At 52.9% G+C, this 17,819-nt stretch overlaps 2 protein-coding genes across 2 annotated transcripts; one reads left to right on the top strand and one right to left on the bottom strand.

Moving 5' to 3' along the window:
* The first annotated feature begins 5,197 nt into the window (after positions 1–5,197).
* On the top strand, positions 5,198–9,253 carry LOC149861206 (immunoglobulin alpha-2 heavy chain-like). Its single transcript, XM_090053345.1, has 6 exons — positions 5,198–5,237; positions 5,491–5,820; positions 6,349–6,660; positions 7,320–7,427; positions 7,729–7,775; positions 8,921–9,253. The coding sequence occupies exons 1-6, from the start codon at positions 5,201–5,203 to the stop codon at positions 9,014–9,016; spliced, it is 930 nt and encodes a 309-aa protein (XP_089909471.1). The 5' UTR covers positions 5,198–5,200; the 3' UTR covers positions 9,017–9,253.
* Positions 9,254–12,059: 2,806 nt separating this feature from the next.
* On the bottom strand, positions 12,060–17,028 carry LOC149861205 (immunoglobulin kappa light chain-like). The gene is made up of 6 exons (XM_090052655.1): positions 16,860–17,028; positions 16,312–16,644; positions 15,487–15,798; positions 14,335–14,445; positions 13,654–13,700; positions 12,060–12,751 (listed from the first exon to the last, which is right to left on the bottom strand). Exons 1-6 carry the CDS (start codon positions 16,894–16,896, stop codon positions 12,641–12,643), a joined length of 951 nt encoding a protein of 316 aa, XP_089908781.1. The 5' UTR covers positions 16,897–17,028; the 3' UTR covers positions 12,060–12,640.
* Positions 17,029–17,819: the final 791 nt, after the last annotated feature.

Here is a 17,819-nt window from a genome sequence, read left to right as displayed (position 1 = left end):
TCTGGGCCTGACCCACAGTGCAGGGAAGCCGCTCAGAGACACCCTTTGATTTCGGTGTGTTTTGGATCCAGCCAAGAAGAGCCACTATGTACCACAAACAGCTTTAAGCTTTGAGTAGCCATTAGGATTTCCATCTCGCTATCACACACTAGCCTAATCAGGGCTTTATCACATTGCATTTACTATACTTCCTATGCATAGCACACTTTGTTCCCGACACACTAGCTGCTGGAAAGCAAGGAAATATGGTAATAGCAGTGCAAAGGTTGGTATGCCATATTATAGAATATACATAACATATTGGTATATAAATATGTAAAAACCATGATTTATTATCATCATGATGCAAATGGATGCACAAGGTCATAGCATTACATTGGGAAATCCCTGTAGTGACTCGATTGTAAAGCAAGCACATAAGCAAGGACAAGGCTGTGTCCTCTGGCTGCTTCCCACTGCTGCCAGGGCCTGGCCCTGCCTTGCACATGGTCCCCAGGGGCAGCCAAGGTGACTTCCTTGTTGTCCCTCAGGGGGGAGTTTTATACATGCAGCTGGACTGGGAACAGCAGCGTCACTGCATTGACAGGGAGCAGCGCCTGGCAAGAGGGATGCAACTGAGGACGTGAGGTCTGAAGGCTGTAGGGCTGACCATGGGCCCTGACATCTGCTGTGTGCGTCCAGGAGTTTGCTTCAGCTTTCAGTGCTATGTACCGACTCCCCCCAAGACTCCTGAGGCAGGAAATGATCCACACAGGAAGCAGCACAGGGGCCGCGGGCTCTTCATGTCACTGTATCCTGGGCCAGAAGCCCCTTGGACAGGGAGCATCAGGTCCCTGCTCGGTGTCTGCGCAGCTCCAGGCACCAGGGAGCTCTGGTCTGAGATGGGGGCTGGCAGGGGCTTCCCTGCAAATAAACCAGAGTGACTGATCTAACAAGCGCTGCTGTTAATTACTGCTCTTTCCCCCTTTGCTCTTTGTTATTTCTCCAGGTCCCAGACCTGCCCCTCGCTCCATGTCTGTACCTCCAGGCCTGGCTCGCAGGCCCTGCAGGAAGGGAGCTGGTGCTGATAGAGCTATCTCTTAGGCAGGGTCTTCTCACGCCCAGCTGGACCCCAGGCCATGGCCCAGCAGCCCTGTGGGTCTCCATCCCCACAGCTCCCTCCCCAGGACTGGGGCACATCTGGGCCTGGGCCTGCTGCCTCGGGGAGGGGGCACTGAGGTGGGCAAGAGGTGGCATGAGACTGTGCCCAGGATGCCTGGGGACAGCAGCTGGCTTAGTCATGGGGTCCCTGAGCATGCCCCCTGAGCTGGGCAGCACTGTAACAAGGGGGTTTCCCCTTTGAGGGGTGCTGGGAGCAGCCAGACAGCTGCTGTCCTGTGACATGGTCCCTTGAAGGCAGAAAGGCTCCCTGGGAACAGCAGCTGAGCTGGGGATTGGGGCCAGGCGTCCATCAGGCACTAGGCCTCCGTGAATAGGGAACTATTCAATTCAGATTCGGATTTGGCCATTTCGGGTGCCAGAGATTCGATCTGGAGATCTGAATAGTTTTTCCGATTTGATTTGGCCAAATTGCTTTGGAAGATTCGGAGCTGATTCAGAGCCGATTCACAGATTCGGCCATAGAGTATAACAGGGAATCAATTAAATATAACTTTGATGTCCTTTGGCTGATTCAGATGAAACTTACAGAGGTGGTAGCCTCTTCTGAGAGCATGACACTTGCCAAGTTTCAAGATAATAGGTGCAGGGGATTCTGGGAAACTGCACCTCAAATGTCTGAAAGGAAAACTCATGTTGTGTGTGTGTTAAGCCACAGAGGGGTGAAAACTGCGGATGGTAGCTCTTGTTGAGTCCACAAAGTCTGCCAAGTTTCAAGGAGATCGGTGTAGGGTTTCTGGGAAACTGCACCTCAAACTGCTGACAAGTAAAACTCATGACATAGGTGACATTGTGTGTGTTAAGGCACAGGGGGGTGAAAACTGCAGGCTTACTAGCCCCTGTAGAGGCTATAAAGCCTGCCAAGTTTCAAGGAGATCGGTGCAGGGGTTTGGGGGAAACTGCACCTCAAGATGCAGAGAAACAAAACTTGTGATATAGGTGACACTGTGTGTGTTAAGGCGCAGCAGGATGAAAGCTTCAGGGATGGTAGCCCCTGCTGCAGCCACGAAGCCTGCCAGCTGTCAAGGAAATAGATGCAGGGTCTGGGTTCTGGGGCCCGCACCTCTAGCTGCTGACAGGCAAAACTTGTGTCATGGGTGCTTGTGCAACTGTGTCTGTCTTGGGGTTATCCTCGCTAGCTACTGTGTATTGAGCTGGTCCCTGAGTGGATCATGATTGATTGGTAGCACAGTAGCTAGGGAGGATAACAAGTTAATGGGCAAGAATTAACACTTACAAAACCACAGACTAAGGAGAGGAAAGAATCTATATAGAGCCTGGAACTGCTTCTGCCCCAAGACAGACACAGTCAGTTGCATAAGCTCCCATGTCACGAGTTTTGTCTGTCAGCAGCCAGAGGTGCAGGGCTCCAGAACCCAGAAGTCTTGCACCTGTTTCCTTGACAGCTGACAGGCTTCGTGGCCTCAGCAGGGGCTACCAGGCCTGCAGCTTTCACCCTACTGCGCCTTAACACACACAGTGTTACCCGTGTCATAAGTTTTGCTTCTCCATAGATTCAGATTTGTAGACTTGGCCTATGAATCATCCGAATCATCTCCAAATCTGAATTGTGATCCAAAGTTTTGAACAGCCCTACCAGGCACCTGCCTCCTGACCATGACCAAAGCCAGCTGGTGGCTTTTCCCTGCAGCCCAGAGCCTGGAGGTTTGGGGGGAGCAGTGGGTGAGAGGATGGGAGCCGCAGCCCAGCTCCAGGAAGGAGCTTTGTAGTCTCTGAAGCCAGAGAGAATTGGTGAGTCCAGGTGCCCAGGGTAGGATGACCTGAGCCCTGCACCCCAGGCTGAAGGCTGCTCACTGTAGCCGGTGCACAGAGCAGCAAGAGATGCCAGTACCTGAGGCCCTGTTAAGTCCCACTGCAACATGGTTCAAATGAGCAGTTCTGGTATTAAGTGACTATAAACATAGCATAGCCTTCATTCGTGCTGTCAGCCATGTGATCAGACCAACCAGTGGTAGGAATAGCACAGGGTTAAACACAGATCCAGAGTGTGCTTCTGTTCTCTGTTTCTCCATTAGAAGTGGTTATACCTATAGGAGTTTCTGGGATGCCAGGCTAAGCTACAGCCAAGCTAAGGTACCACAAAAGTCTTTGGGTTTAGGCAACATCATTGCATTGGGTGAGCAGATAAAAGACTCAGTGGGAACAAACGCTACTTTATAGTAAGAAATAGGAGTTTAGCAAGCCAAGAAGGAAACAGGACTTGCTGGTACAGCAGAGAGAAGAACCCAGCTGGACTGAGCGGGGGTGAGCTGGAGATACCTGGATTCAGCAGGATGTGAGCTTTACATGTCTGACCTTGGCAGGGGGAGCTGCAGTTGGCAAGGGGTGAGCAGCATCCATCTGCTTTTGGAAAGGAGAGAAGTGAAAAGTGACAGAGAAAGAAATAAGAATTGGCTCGGGCTGGGGACCTCTCAGGTATAAATACGAGGGCTGCGAGACTCATCCTTTCACAGTTACTTTGGGGGCAAAGGTTGCCTGTATCTAGTCACTTCTGGGCAGGTTAGCTGCACCAGGCTGGTTGCTATACAGACCTGCTCGCTACTGTCCGAAGAGACAATAAACCTCTCTGGCGTTTTGCCACAGAACACAACTTTGAATTGTCCTTTCTGCATCACATCTGGGTGCTGGGAAGCTGCCAAGACTTGACAATGTGCTAAATTATGGACATATTAAGTTGCAGCATTCCTATGTCCCTTCCCAGGTTCAACTGCACCGTGCTATGTACCTCATTTCTCTGCTGTGGAAAGTTGCACTGATCCTTACACCCAGGATGTTCGGGATGGGATCCCACATGCTCAGATGCACTAGGTTGCTTTACACTGAACTTTAGACTTCCTGATTTTCACTCTTGCAGCTCTTGGCCTATCTTAGGGCCTCCAGAAGTGTTGCAGGCATTGGTCAGTATTGGCCATGCACCAGCCCTGGGACACAGGCATTCAAACAGCATGCAGAGCCGGAGAGGCACAGTCCAGTCAATGCTGCCTCTAGGACTGAAAGGGAATGAATGGGGATCATCCTGCATTGAGCAGTGGGCTGGACTAGATGAATTTATGCAGTCACCTCCAGGCCAAATTTTCTTAATTTCCAGTCTAACAGCCCAAGGGAGGGAGCAATGTGCTGCTCATTTCAGTGCAGGCTTCCCATAGCACAGAGCCCTGCGCCAGGCAGACGCCTTCACTTCCATCTACCTTGCGCACGTTGCAGGAGCAGGGGGGCTTTGTTCAGTGGCCCCCCTGAGCTCAGCCCTGCTGCTGCACCCAGGGACATGGGAGCAACGTGTCAGAAGGGCCTGTTTCAGAATGACTTGGGCATGTGGGATCTCTGTCTTACCAAAACCCATGAGAGTCCAAGGGGCCTGGTTTTTCAAGGTCCTTGGATTACCTAAAAAAGGAGATGGAGCTTTCCAGAGTCACCTACAAGCGGTATGTGACTTCCAGGTGCCTTCAATCATCACAGCACCTTTAAAATGTGATTCTAGCTGGCTTCTGCAACCAGACATATGCCCCAAGCCACAAAAACGCTTCTGAAGGTATTGCTCGTATAGCCTGGTTTTTCACACAGGTCAGAGATTTGACTGATGATGTCAGATGCCACCAACGTCCCTTCTGAAAGGGGCTGCAAACACTTATCTCAGGGACGTGGTTGTAGCTGCAAAAAACAGGGGATTGAATAACTGCAACACGGAGAAGCAGGATCAGCCTCACAGGTAACTAAGTGATTTAGGAGCATGGGCACCGTTTAGAGTCAATGGGGCTTCAGCTGCTAAGACCTTGGGCTCTTCTGAGCAGGCCAGATATGGGAGATATTTTGCGGTATGTTACTTGGTGGTGTAACAAGCGTTAATGCTCACAGGAACTTGATGTACAGCAAGGTGGTAGGCTGAAAGAACCCGCCTCCCCAGGAGCCACGTCCCCGTGGGAGGTGCTCCTCCCTGGAAACCACCAGCCCTGAGCCGTGGCACTGCAGCTCTGTGCAGAGACGGCAGCCCTTAGGCTGGAGGGGCAGCATACCTGTGGCCATCATGTTTCTCACCAAGTCCCTGATTGTCTCAGCCTTAGGTAACCCCCCACACGGCTCTCAGCACTGCGCTCCTGGACACAGATCCCAGTGCTGGGCTCTGGGCTGGATTGTAAATGCCTTTTCGTGGTGTTGGAGGTAGCTGTAGGGAGGGGTTGTTAGGATGCTGCTGTAAGGTTGCCTGGAAAGCAGAAGAATTAGCATCAAATGCCTTCTGGTCTCAAGATGTGAGGAGCACCTGTGTCAGCCCGAGATCCGCTGGAAGCTGACGATTGCCCTGTTGTGTTTCCACAGTGTTGGGAGTCCAGTTACATCTGCACCAGCCTCAGCGGTTCCTGTTTGTGCAAGTCGGTGGGACGGCAGAGATCCCCTGCTCCTCCAGGGAAGATTTGGAAGGGGGAGCAAATGTGCAGTGGTATCTGAGAAGGGCGGGTGAGGTCCCCACGTGCATTAAGGACTGTGAGGATGGTTCACATGGGACCAAATTTGCTTGCAAGCATCAGAGATACAACACAACCCTGGAGATCAGGGACATTGAAAGGAAGGAGTCTGGCATTTATTACTGTTCACATACCCACACTGGCTCCTTGAGGTTTGCGAAGGGAACCACGGTGATTGTTGGAGGTAACGAACCATTGCTTCTTTAATTAGAAATATCTGAGTGTCTCATTACTCTGAAAAGAAACTGTAAGAATGTAGAAGAGTAAATTGCTGAAAAGAAGCTGTGTTTTTAGCCAAGTAAAACGTGTTCAGCATTAGCTGCTGGGGGCAGAGAGGGAACAGGCTACGCAGCGTTTACTCACAGGGGAAACCCAGTAAGTGGTGCAGGGAAGCGCTGGGGTCTCCGTGGGGCTGGTCTGTGCAGCCAGGCTGGGATGTTTCTCCCTCCGAGCCGTGGCAGCGGGTGAGAAGATTGTGATCTCCCAAAGCTGCTAGTGCTGCCTTGAGAAGGCTGCCCGGCTCTCTCCTGCCTACGACGGCCGTGCCTTGGGCGGGTTCCTCTGTTCCAGCTCAGGATGGCACATTTCCTTATTCCCCAGTAGACATTTATCTCCCTTAATCTCTGGGTGAGGTGACAGACCCACAGCTGAAGCCAGGCTGCAGCTCAGCTCTGTCCCCCTCACTGAATTCTCAGGTTCCTTTTCTCCCCAGACAGCTTCACCGACAGCAGCTCCGTGCTGCTCCTGGGCCCCGTTGCAGGGGAGAACGGAGCCAGGGAGCCTGCACATCTGGCCTGTGTGATCCGGGGCGTCTCCAACCTCGTCCAGGTGTCCTGGCGTGTTCCCGGAGAGGAGCCAGCCCAAGGGCTGCCACGCACACTGGAAGCCAGTGATGGGTCCTTAACACTCATGCATGGCATCAGCATCCCCTGGGCCAGCTGGGCCAGCGGGGCGGCCGTCACCTGTGAGGTCACATTCAACTCATCTGGCAGCAGCGTTACCAGACGCGCCGTCTATTCTGCACGTGAGTCGTTCTGCATTTGAAACTAAGACATAACATGCATGAAAAGCCTATGCAATTACTCATGCCAGTAACATGCATGTTATAGGCTGAACGATTGGGTTGTGCTTGAAAGCAGGCAGATGTACCAGGAATTTCGGGGAAGGCGGAACGCCACCGTGCCCAGAAAATGAGACAAAGCATGGGCCAGCTCAGAGACCTCTGTGAAGAGTTAAATGATAATATCCAGGTCAGAGGGGAGTTAGGAGCCACTGAAGGGAGGAGAGGAGTATGCTGGATGTTATAAGGGCTGTGGGGTGAGGGAAACAGTCCAGGGGGACTTTTGAAGATGACAGAGGATACCAGGAAAATCCTGTCCCCAGGAAAAGCAAGCAGCTCAGTTAGGAGTGAGCAGCCTGATTCTCATTGAGACCAATGGGGAGGTCAGACGCAATAAATCCTCTATCTCAGTTACCAGCTTCCACCCAGAGGTCTCCCAGGGCTTGAGCTGGTAGTGCTGGCACTGTTTTGCAGGTGAGGAAACTGAGGCACAGGCAAGGGCAGTGACTTGTAGGTAGGTGGCAGCACAGGGACATGCCCAGCTCACTCCAATCCTCTGAACGATGGACCCAGCTGCCCCAGAGTAGAGCCTGGACACGAGTCCTTTTGTCTCTCCCTTGCAGCTCCCTCTGCACCCTGCGTCATGCTCCCTGTCGTGGCAGCGGGCAGCGCCCTGCTCCTGGTCACGGTGCCCCTGAGTCTCATCTGGATCCGCTGCCCTCCCAGATGGGGTAAGAAACAGCGCGTGGCCCCCAGACGCTCCCTGGGCATCACCAGCGGGCTCACCTGTGCGGGACAACCAGGCTGCAGCCATCACAGGCCCCAAGGCTGGTCCTGTGCCTGGAGCTCGGCTCTGAGCTCTACCCCCGGGGAGTGATGTAGACAGGCCCCCGCCACAGACAGCCTGAGCACAGGGTGCATGGCTCATGCAGGGCACAAGGCTTTGCACTGGGGAGTTGTCCACATGCTCAGCCCTGTGTCCACAGGGACACGGCAGTGGAAGAGGAGCTATGACCACTGTCTCCATTTCAGGATCCCGGCCCAGGAAGCCAGCACCTCACATCTCCCAGCAGAATCAGGTACGGCCCATTACAAACCCTTGCTGTCTGCAGGTCCAACCTCACAGCATAGCATGCACGCACACTGAGCAATTGACTGACAAGGGAGAAACATGGTTTAAGAGCAAGTGTTATCTCAGAGTGGCTGCTCACAGATTGTTGGACCCTGGTATAGTAATTTTAACTGCTTTATCCCTGTGCGCAGAAGTGGAGTGAACAAGACCTCCTTCCTCTGCGTTCTGGGTATGTCAGATGGTATCTTCAGACCCTCTTTGGGTGTTAGATGGACCATGACCTTTGTTCGGCACTTAAATAAATCAGGGGACTGAATTATTTTACATATAAGACAACCTCACCTCTCATAGGCACTTTTTTTACTTGAAAAGCATTATGAAAAAATATTTTTACCCCCAAATTATGGCAGCAGAGAGGAGGGACAGAGCCTCCTCTTCCTGTTTCACTAAAACCGGAGCTGCAGAGGAAGCCTGGTCTCCGTGGGTGGACCTCTGATTTTGATCAGATCTAAAGAAGTGTGAAATAGGAGCAGAGACCAGATGAGCTAGCAGACAGGAAAACTGCCCTCAGAGACTAGGTCACTAGTGCAGTGACCACGGAAAAGGAGAGACGGTTGTTAAAACCTGTGCAGAAGAGCAAGGGGCCGTGAGCTCCCTCAGCCACTTAAAGAGGAATAGTAGAGCTACTGTGCAGCAGGAAACGAGGCCGGGGGCTTCTCTCTCAGGGGAAATGATTTACTTGCCCACTGAATACCTGCAACACAAGTATAGGCTGGGTTGGGGTAAAAGGTATAGGTTGCATGCTAGAAAATACAGTGTTTGCAGAGCACTTCAAGAGATGAATGTGTGAACTACTTAGTGTGGGGTAGAGGCTGGCAGGGCTTCACTGGACCAGGGGAAGTGCCCATGGGGCGCTCTAGTGAACAAACGTTCATGTGTCCTGACTCCAAGGGCCTGCACTGTGTGGTGCTCTGGATCTGGCCCCAGCTCATTGGGGTCAATGTGTTGGTAGTCCATTGATTTCATTAAGCCTTGATAGGGAAAGCAGGAGCATAAGGGATCAGAAGGGACTGTCACTGGGGCTCAGGGAGTCCCAGCCCCCTTGAACAGGTGCCTGATTCCTTTTCCAATGCTATGAAGTGTTGCCAGCAGGACAGACTCGTATATGCGGATCTGGTGTTTGAGCCGCCAACTCACCGCAAGCCCAGAAAGCAGCAGGCAGCACGAGGGAAGAACGTGATGCCATGAACAGCCGCATCCACAGGCTCCTTCATGCAGGGATGGCAGCCAGTTCTTTGTTATTCGGCGTGAACCATGTCAGCCATCAAGAAGGCACGGGGGGATCCACTCTGTCCTTGCAGCCTTCAGACTGGACAGGTCAGAAGTCCTCAGAGATGAGCGTGGCCAGGGGGACATCATTTTCCATTATTGCAGCAAAGACTTCCTAGTAGAACCGGGGGGAACAGATTCCCCCTTCATGGGACATTTGAAGATAAACCTCAATTTCCCTTTTTTTCCCCCCCTGAAATTCCTGGCTGCAAACATCCCTGTGGGGGGACATCAGGTGGACTCTTGAGCTGTTCAGCAATCAGGGAACAAGAGACAGTCCCCAAGGAGCTGGGGCCTGTGCCCAGCCCACAATCGGACGGGAGCCTGTGCTGCAGTATCTGTGCTGCGCTCCCACACGACCTGGGAGGATGCTGCGCTGCGGATTTAGCACGTGCCAGCTGCCAGACTCTGAATGCACTCATCCCGTGGCCTTTTGTCTGCTCTTGTTACCCACGCTAATCTTTTTCAGCAAGTCTGTGGTACTGTCCCCCTGCCCTTGGCTGTGTGCACAAGCCTGGTCTGTGCAACCTTCTGACCAAAAAATAAGAGCCTCAAATATTTATTGCCCAAAAATGACAGTTTTTCCTTGCATGTGGAGAAGCATTGCTGGAAGATTTTTGGAAGAGGAATCTAGATGTAATTTTTAGAATAAACACCTTTCTCTGTTTTGGGGGATGCAGCACATCATAAGGGCAGAAGGGCCCAGAATTATGGTCCAGAGCTTGGTGTTTGTAACAGGAGGGCATCCTAGGGGTCACCATGCTCTCCCCTAATGCCCCCTTTACCGTGCCAAGTTGCCTAAAGGGCACCCTCAAGTCTCGCCCACCACATCTTTGACATTAAATACATAATAGGGATGCTGCCTTTCCATCCTCTTTGACATGGCTTCCTGCTGTACACTGGACCCGTAATGGGTATTTCAGCACACCCCAGCCTTGTGGGCTATGCTTGGCTCCAACCACCCCTTTAACATGCCCCAAGCCTCGCTGCCTCCTCTCTGGGGCTTCTTGCTGCCCCCCATCTGGGGCTGGGGTTCCCACACTGCCACAGGTCCCCTATGAGGCCTCCTCCAACCCCTAACAGCCTCACCCAAGCCACCGGTTAAACAGCAAACAAAACACCAGCTCCGGGGCTATAACATAAATTCATGCCGCTCGGCTAAAACATCATCCAAGCCACCCCAGGGGTGCTCCACCCCGCACCAGGATCAAGCTGCTTGTGCATTCAGGCCTTTTGCCTTTACTTGCTCACACAGTGCTCCTCCCCCCTTGGCTGCCAGCAGGGAACTGCCCACTGGGCCTATCCAAACCAGCCCAGACACATCTCTAATCAACCCCCGGGGGGACTCCCCCACAATACTGATGACCAGCGCAGGAAGCCGGCTTGCAGGGCAGGTTGTTTCCTGTGCCCCAGCTCCCTCCAGCAGGTCAGCAGCTGCCTTTGCTCTTGGCCTCCCTGATTGCCACCCCAGAGGGCCAGCCGGTTCCACTCAGTGCCCATCAGTCCTGTGCCCAGCGTCGCCCCTTGTCTGCCCTTGGCCCTTTGTGTGCCCCCACCGCCGCTGCCAGCCACATGTGCTTGCTGGACATGCTAATGCGTGGGCAGAGCTTTGCAAGGGGCCCCACCTCCTGCCCCCCTCGCTGGAATGGGGTGAGTAGGAAACGGTGCGGTTAGGGCTGGCACTCGTGCAGGGGTTTACTGCCCGGACTGGCCCAGAGAGACCTCGCCCTGGGGAGGACAAGATGCCAAAGCTCCATGAGCTGGTGCTGACAGCGATAAATGGAAGATTAAATAAATGACAGAGATGCAGATGAACCACTGGGTACTCCATCTTTATTCTTGGATTCTCGTTCACTGCATTATTTGATATCATTAAGGTTTTCTCTTCCCCCACGGTCACCCACTCCCCAGTGAAACTTGAACTTGTAGTCTGATTATTGCTCCCTGTTTAGAAGCTCGGCGTGCTGCAGCCCCTCCATGACGTCTGGTTGAAGTCAGCCTGCTGCTTACAGAAGCTGATCCCTGATATAGTTAGTCTATGAGGTGCAAATCTCCCCTGCTTTCAGTTCGGCTTGTCTTGGGGCTTCCCTACTGTTGTGCATGTAGTGCAATCGGTTGTGTGAAGTGGCCATGGCCCAAGGGGTTACACACCTGTAAGTGCTTGCCTGGTAATTATGCATTGGATCCCTACCTGGGAAAACTGTTTAATTGGCACACATGCCCTCATCAATGTTTTACGCCTATGAAGAAACTGTGGTACTGGGGTTTGTACCCTGCCTCCAGGGCTTTGTCCAGCCTAACTGCAATGATTAGTACTTCTCCAGGGAGACTTTCCTGCCTCATGAAATGGATTCGTGTCTCACAGGACCTCAGCTGTCATCTCACGGTACGTGTGGCTGGGGGGGAAGGCAGGTCTGGATGCATGGAGTAGGGAGATGAGGAAGGTGAGAGACAGCCCACGGGGAGTTGGGGGAAGGGGCTGGAGGACTGGTAGCCATCAAGGGCTGAGTGGCAGCACTGGCCTGTGTCCACACCGAAGAGAGATTCAGTTAGTACCCAACCAGTCGTGCACACAAGGGCTCTGTCCTGGGTTTCCCAGCCGGGGCCTGCCACTAGCACCACCATGCACCAAGGGGTGAGGAGGGGGCTGGAAACAGAATGAGGTTCTAGCATGAATTAACTTTGCTGTGAGGACTTTCTAGCTGGGCATGACATATCAAGTGCCTTGAATAGCTTTATAATGATATATTAAAATATACAAATACTATTAATGAAGACTAATCATGAGACATGGCAGAAGACTGGCTACAATTTCTGCAATGGCTTTAAAAATCTCACTGGCTTTAAAGTGTGCTGTGTCTGCCTCTCCCCCAGGGGCTTGAACACGGGTGCTGTAATGCCCAAAAGCTGCCTTTGCTTATCCCAGCCATGCAGTTGGTCCACTAAAGGAGATCACCCACAAGAATTCCTGCCCCTCTTTGAAATCTCAGCCTGATGTAAGCAATGGAGAAAACTCCAAGTTCACTAAGTAAGAGCAGGCCTAGTTAACAGTTTAAGGTGCGCATATAGTATGTCATGCGTCATGGCATGGAAGGGCCATGAGGAGGTCTAGATGATGATATCCAACATGATGATGACAGAAGATAGTTTCATACTCAGGGCCAAATCCTGGCTGATATAGATGGAGTTTGGATAATTGAGAGCAGCTGGGCGCGTACTGTCATATCTACTCCCATTTAAATGCAATTAGCCACAGCAATGACAGAGCTGTGAGGGGCTCATGTCCCTGAAGTTGAAAAAGCATTTGTGCATCTGGCTGGGGTTGGATCTGCTATAAACACTATCCAATTAGCCAGCCTCACACCCAACATGTTACAGAGCAATAGAGTAACATCTCCAGGGTGGTTTATTGAACTAAACTGGGTTTTCCATGTATGTCACAGCGTTGGTGCAGAACCCAATTGCAGCCCAGTCCTCCAAACCTCCTGGGTGCTCAATCCCATTCAAAACACCAGCAAACGTCCACATTCAGTTGCACCCGTACTAAGCCATTTGAGATTTTTCCAGTCTCTCTCTCTTTTTTGCCGGCTGCTGCTGCTTGCGTTGGCCACGTCTTCCTGAATCGAGGTCCAGCTGGGCATAGATAATGCCGACCTGTTTGACAGCAAGTAGCAAAATCAGATGCTGCCTTATAGGGTCCTAGAGAAGTGGGGCTGGAAGGGGCCTGCAGAGGTCACACCTAGTCCAAGCCCTGCTTGAGGCAGCATCATCCCTATTCAAACCATCATCTCTCCTCTTAGTAAGACCCTCATACAACACAAGACATCACACCTCAACCTGCCACAGGGGAAGCAGGGCCTCAAGCTACAAAATGATACCAGCAGGGACAGGAGGAAACGTCTCAGCCAGATCAGCTTTCATGGGCCACGTTCGAAATTCCCTCTTGGCTCTTATGGCTTTAGCCTTGGTGTGGGAGGGTGTTTTATCCCACTGGAGTCTGACTTCAGGAGCACGGGGAATAAGAGATTGTCATTGCAAAGTGAACCAGCCTTTCAAATGCAACCTTGCATTCTCTGTCTAGAGACTATCCAAGCACTGAAGTTAAGCCCCGCCCCCTTGCATATAAGCTGATTCCATGTTGTCGGGCTCAATTTTAGGAGAAACAGCTCCCCCCACTCCAGTAAGAGTCAGTAAGCACAGCTGTAGATCTTGGAGCCCCCACAGCCCTTATGAAATCCCACAGGGGATTTTGGAAGAAGAGGAAAGGAATCAAAGGGTCAAAGGCACTAAAACAACTAAGCTAAAAACTGCCCTGGAAACACTTTGGACTGGATGTGTCAGGGTGCCACGTGTCATGAAGGGGAAGCAGGCTCTGCCCCAGAGCCCGTCCTGCTGGGGGAAACTACGCCAGATTCACCAGCCTGTCCCTGGTGTAGAGACAGGGAAACTGAGGCACAGAGCAGTGATGGGGCACAGAAGCAGGCCATGCTTGCATCCTCTGGACCAATCCAGTGCTGGAAAGGGCCGAGACACTAATGGCTGCTGAAAGGACCTACCTGCATCTCCGTGGGGCCCGGAGGGGCCGAGCTCTGGGGCCGAAAACCTGGTGGAAATAAAGACCCTGGTGACGCCCCACTCTCATGGTATTGGCCCAAAGGGAGATTACAAACTAACACCCCCAGTGCATCTGATCTGCCCTGCCGTGTGCAGACTGATGGATGCATGGTCCTCGGGAAAGATGCGTCACCAAGAACTGTTACAGACCAGGCGTGACGTTACCCAGAGCTCCCGGGTGACTATGGGCTCATCAGCACACAATGGCGGGGCCACTTCAAGCAGGCCAGTGTTGTCACAGTGGGTTTCTACCTGGGTTGCACTTGTTTTCATGGCAACCCCAAAGTCCAGGGGGAGCCTCGGTCCACAGCAGGGCCAGGAGGAAGGGACCAGGCCTTTACTGCAGTCAACTCCATAGGGTGGGAGGCTTTGACTGTGCTTTATAAGACCACCCCAGGCCCAGCTTGGCCCCAGCCAGCCTTAGCCACTGAGTGAGGACAGACAACAGGGCATTCACACTGTTCATCTGCCCCGTGCGTGCCCACATCACTGGGCCAGCCCCTCACACCCCCGGGTAGCAGAGCTGGGCAGGTGCAGCCTAGTCACAGGAAGGGCTGCTCGGTGGGGGATTGTCAGGGTCCGTGTGACCCCCAAGAAGGTGATTTCCCCATGCTGGGTGCTACCTGGACAGCCTGGGCGGCAAAGGCAGAGCCAGCTCACGGGTATCACCAACAGAGTCAGGGCTCCTAATGCAGCCAGGGCACCGATGGCAGGGATGCACTTGTCATTGGAGCCTAAAATCAGAGTGGAGGATGAATCAGTGACAGAGTCACACCGTGCCCTGTGCAGCCCGGCACCCAGGCACAGCAAGCTCAGGCCATCCCCCCTCTCCCCTCCACCTCGTGCCTTTTGCTCAGCACTTCATGTTATCTCCACTTTTGGCTGCTTTCAGCCTCTCCCTTCACCTTCAGCCCCCTCCCGACAGGTCCTCCCCCGGGCGGGGCTGGGCATCGGTGCCCTCATAGCATGCTGGAGGCATATGCACTTTTGGCACATCAGTGCAACATTGCATCTGGCCCTGCTCGACAGTCCCTGTCTGTCCATCCATCCACATATCTATCTGTGCTTCTAAGTACATGTCCATAACATCCCACCCGATCCCAGTTTCCTGAGGCCATCAGTTCTTTACCCCTTTACAGCTGAATGGCTCTTACTGGGATTCCCTTGGCTGTTGTCGAGGTCTGAGTGCCCTGTGGCAATGCAGGAACCTATTGATGTACAGACGCAGGGAGCTCGAGGAAACAGATTTTGTTATAATGTTTCTTAGCGAACTCCAGTCCTGCTACCAGAAAGCAGTGGGGAAGGGTGGAGAAGATGCAGCCAGCTCCACCTGGAAAAGAGGCACTTGGCACAGGCTGTTCAGAGACCCCCAGGGAGGGGGAGTGGATAGGGAGAGCAAAAAGGACAGTGATGCAACTGGCCCTGGAGACAGCAAGGAAGACAGCAGCAGGATCAGCAGCAGCAGAAAAGACAGCGATGAAGATTGTGAACGAACTGAGTATGTAAACCCCCAGCTGGGGCTAGGACAAAGAGATTGCGATGGGGTTAGGGAAAGCGTGGTGAGTGGGTCCACAGGGCTGCAGGGGAGCAGGTGTGTTTTTCGTAATGGGCGTGTGGTTTCTTAATGTGGTTTAAGATGCGTGATGAAAAGTTTATGCCAGATGCTGTTTCTATATAACTGTATAGATATAGAAATATATTTTTCCGAAAAACAAGAAGAAAGAAAAAGGTCTGAGGTTTCCCTGAGACCCACAACCAAAGACACGATCACTCACTTTTCCTGAACCAGGCGCTTCTCTGAACTCTGCTGCCGGAGGAGTTGAACCACACCTCACAGGTGACAGCCGCGGCGCTGGCCCAGGTGGCCACAGGGACGCTGATGTGATTAATGAGCGTTAAGGCTCCATCCTTTCCCTTCACTGACCGGGTCAGCTGCTGCTCCTGAGAAGCCCCAGAAATAGTCCAGGCAACATGCACTGGGTTGGAGACGCCACGGACCAGACAGGCCAGATCAGCCGTCCCTGAGAGGTCGGTCCCCTGGGGAGACGCAGCGAGGAGCAGCACGGAGGCGCTGGGGGTGTAACTGTCTGAGCAGAAGAGAGCAGAGGATTTACTGATCCCCCCATGTCTCACATGCAGCGAGGCCTGCCAGCCCGCCTGGGCACGTGAGGGCCTGACTGGGCTCCCAGGGAGGGTTTTGCACTCCTATGAAGTCCGTGCAGGCATCCAGGCATAACTACCCAGCCCGGAGGTCACAGCTCTCAGTGAGGGATGCATTTTGTATAAGAAGTCTGCCCGTGGAAGGGATCAGGTTTGCCAGGTACATCTGAAACCATGGCTTCACATCCATTGTGGCTGTGAGAGTCACTAAAGGAGGATTTTAAAAGAAAACCCCAGTCGTCTCTGCCACTAAGAGCCATTTTAAATGAATTCTCCCCAACCCACACGCTGTAAACCTGCAGGACCTCAGTGCTCAGCACCTTCATCTCCCTCAGCCCAGGTCCCCCTTCCCAATCAATTAGGCTTTCCAAGTTGTCCATATCTCTCGATTGCCAGGTACGTGTCCCTGCAAGGGTATTCAGGGACAGTTTTTCCCTTACCTCCAACTATCAGCCTGGATCCATTGCCAAAAGCCAGGTAAAAGTTCAACATAACAGCACAGTAATAAATGCCAGCATCATTCTGCTGGACCCTGGAGATTTCCAGGGTCACACTGCCTCCCTTAAGTCTGCAGGCAAACCTGCTCTTGGTCTTGTCATCCAGGCATTTCCTGACAGTGGTGGGTGCCTTCCCTTCCCTTCTCAGGTACCAGTAATATTTGCCTGTCCCTCCCTCCACTGGTTCTCCAGGAGAGCACTGGATCTCTGCGGTGCCGCCGGCTTCAGCAAACAGGACCGGTGGAGTCTGGTGCAGGGATAACGGTGCCCCCAAGGCTGCAGAAAGAAAACAAGTGCTACAGTCATCAGCCTCCCGTCCCCTCCTACAAACCCAGCAGGCATCAAGCTAACCCGATGCCTGCAAGTCAAACGCCAGCACTCGCTCTCGCATCTGCCTCAGCCTCTCTCCCATCACAACGAGGGATGTGCTCAGGGGCAGGCTGCTTCCTCCCGTCTAGAGGCTTGATGCTGTGACACTGGAGGGGTTTTACCCAGGGCAGACAGGAGCAGGCATCCTACGACCAGCATCTCAAGACAGGACTGAAGAAAGACAGTCCTGCAGAGTCAGCTCCAGGCACCGTCTGCTCCCCTGCGAAGGGGCTCCGTCACATGGCAGCGAACTCCTCCCTGGGGGACGAGCTGTGGGGTGATGGAGGTGCAGAGGTATTTGCACAAGAGACGTTTCCTCAAGCAGAGGGAACCGAACCCAGCCGGGCCAGGTCTTTTCTAACCACTCCTGATCTTTGGAAACAGTCTCTGGCAACTGAGGCTGTGTCCGATTCCCACAGCTCATCTTACAAAGCTGGATGGGAAACATGCCCTTGGCTCTGATCCAATCTGTAGCTTCAGAGCACTTGGCACTGAAATCCACTCTGGGGGAGGTGAGACACGGGGGCTGTGGGGTGAGATATGGACTGTTGCAATGAAAGCAGTCCCACTAAAACAGTGGTCTCAAACCTTTGAGTTTCAGGACTCCCCTCATTAGACTCCAGCCCCCCTTGGAAAAAGCAGCTCTTTGTTTTCACTCCTTTTTTAACTACAGACAAATACTAGAGCAATTCTCCTGTTGCAAAGATCTCTGAGAGCCCACAGCAGGGCAGGATGTTTTAGTGCTGTGCTGTAATCCTATATATAAACTTTGGATTTCTCTTGTGAATTGTGTCTGCACAACTAGCAGTACTGGTCCTACCTGGTGCCCCCATGGCACACTTGAAAGGATCTCAAGGCACCCCAGGGTGCTGTGGCTCCTGGTTGAGAATCCCTGCATGAAAGGATCAATGAGCACGGGGTGTCCTTGATGCTCCCTGCTCCTTTTAGACCCTGCCTCTTCATTGGCAGCCATGCAGATAAACCTCTCTGACTGGTTTATCCCAGCAGGGTCATGAGACCAGGGGCTGAGCCGGGCCGTGGCCTCAGCCTGTACGTCCAGCACTGTGATAGCTCTCGGGTGT

Source organism: Crocodylus siamensis, chromosome 6 (assembly GCF_052110815.1).
Source record: "Crocodylus siamensis isolate JL-2025a chromosome 6, ASM5211081v1, whole genome shotgun sequence".
Lineage (NCBI taxonomy): Eukaryota > Metazoa > Chordata > Crocodylia > Crocodylidae > Crocodylus > Crocodylus siamensis.
The sequence above is the reverse complement of the archived record's forward strand: the minus strand, read 5'-3'. Positions and strand labels throughout refer to the sequence as shown.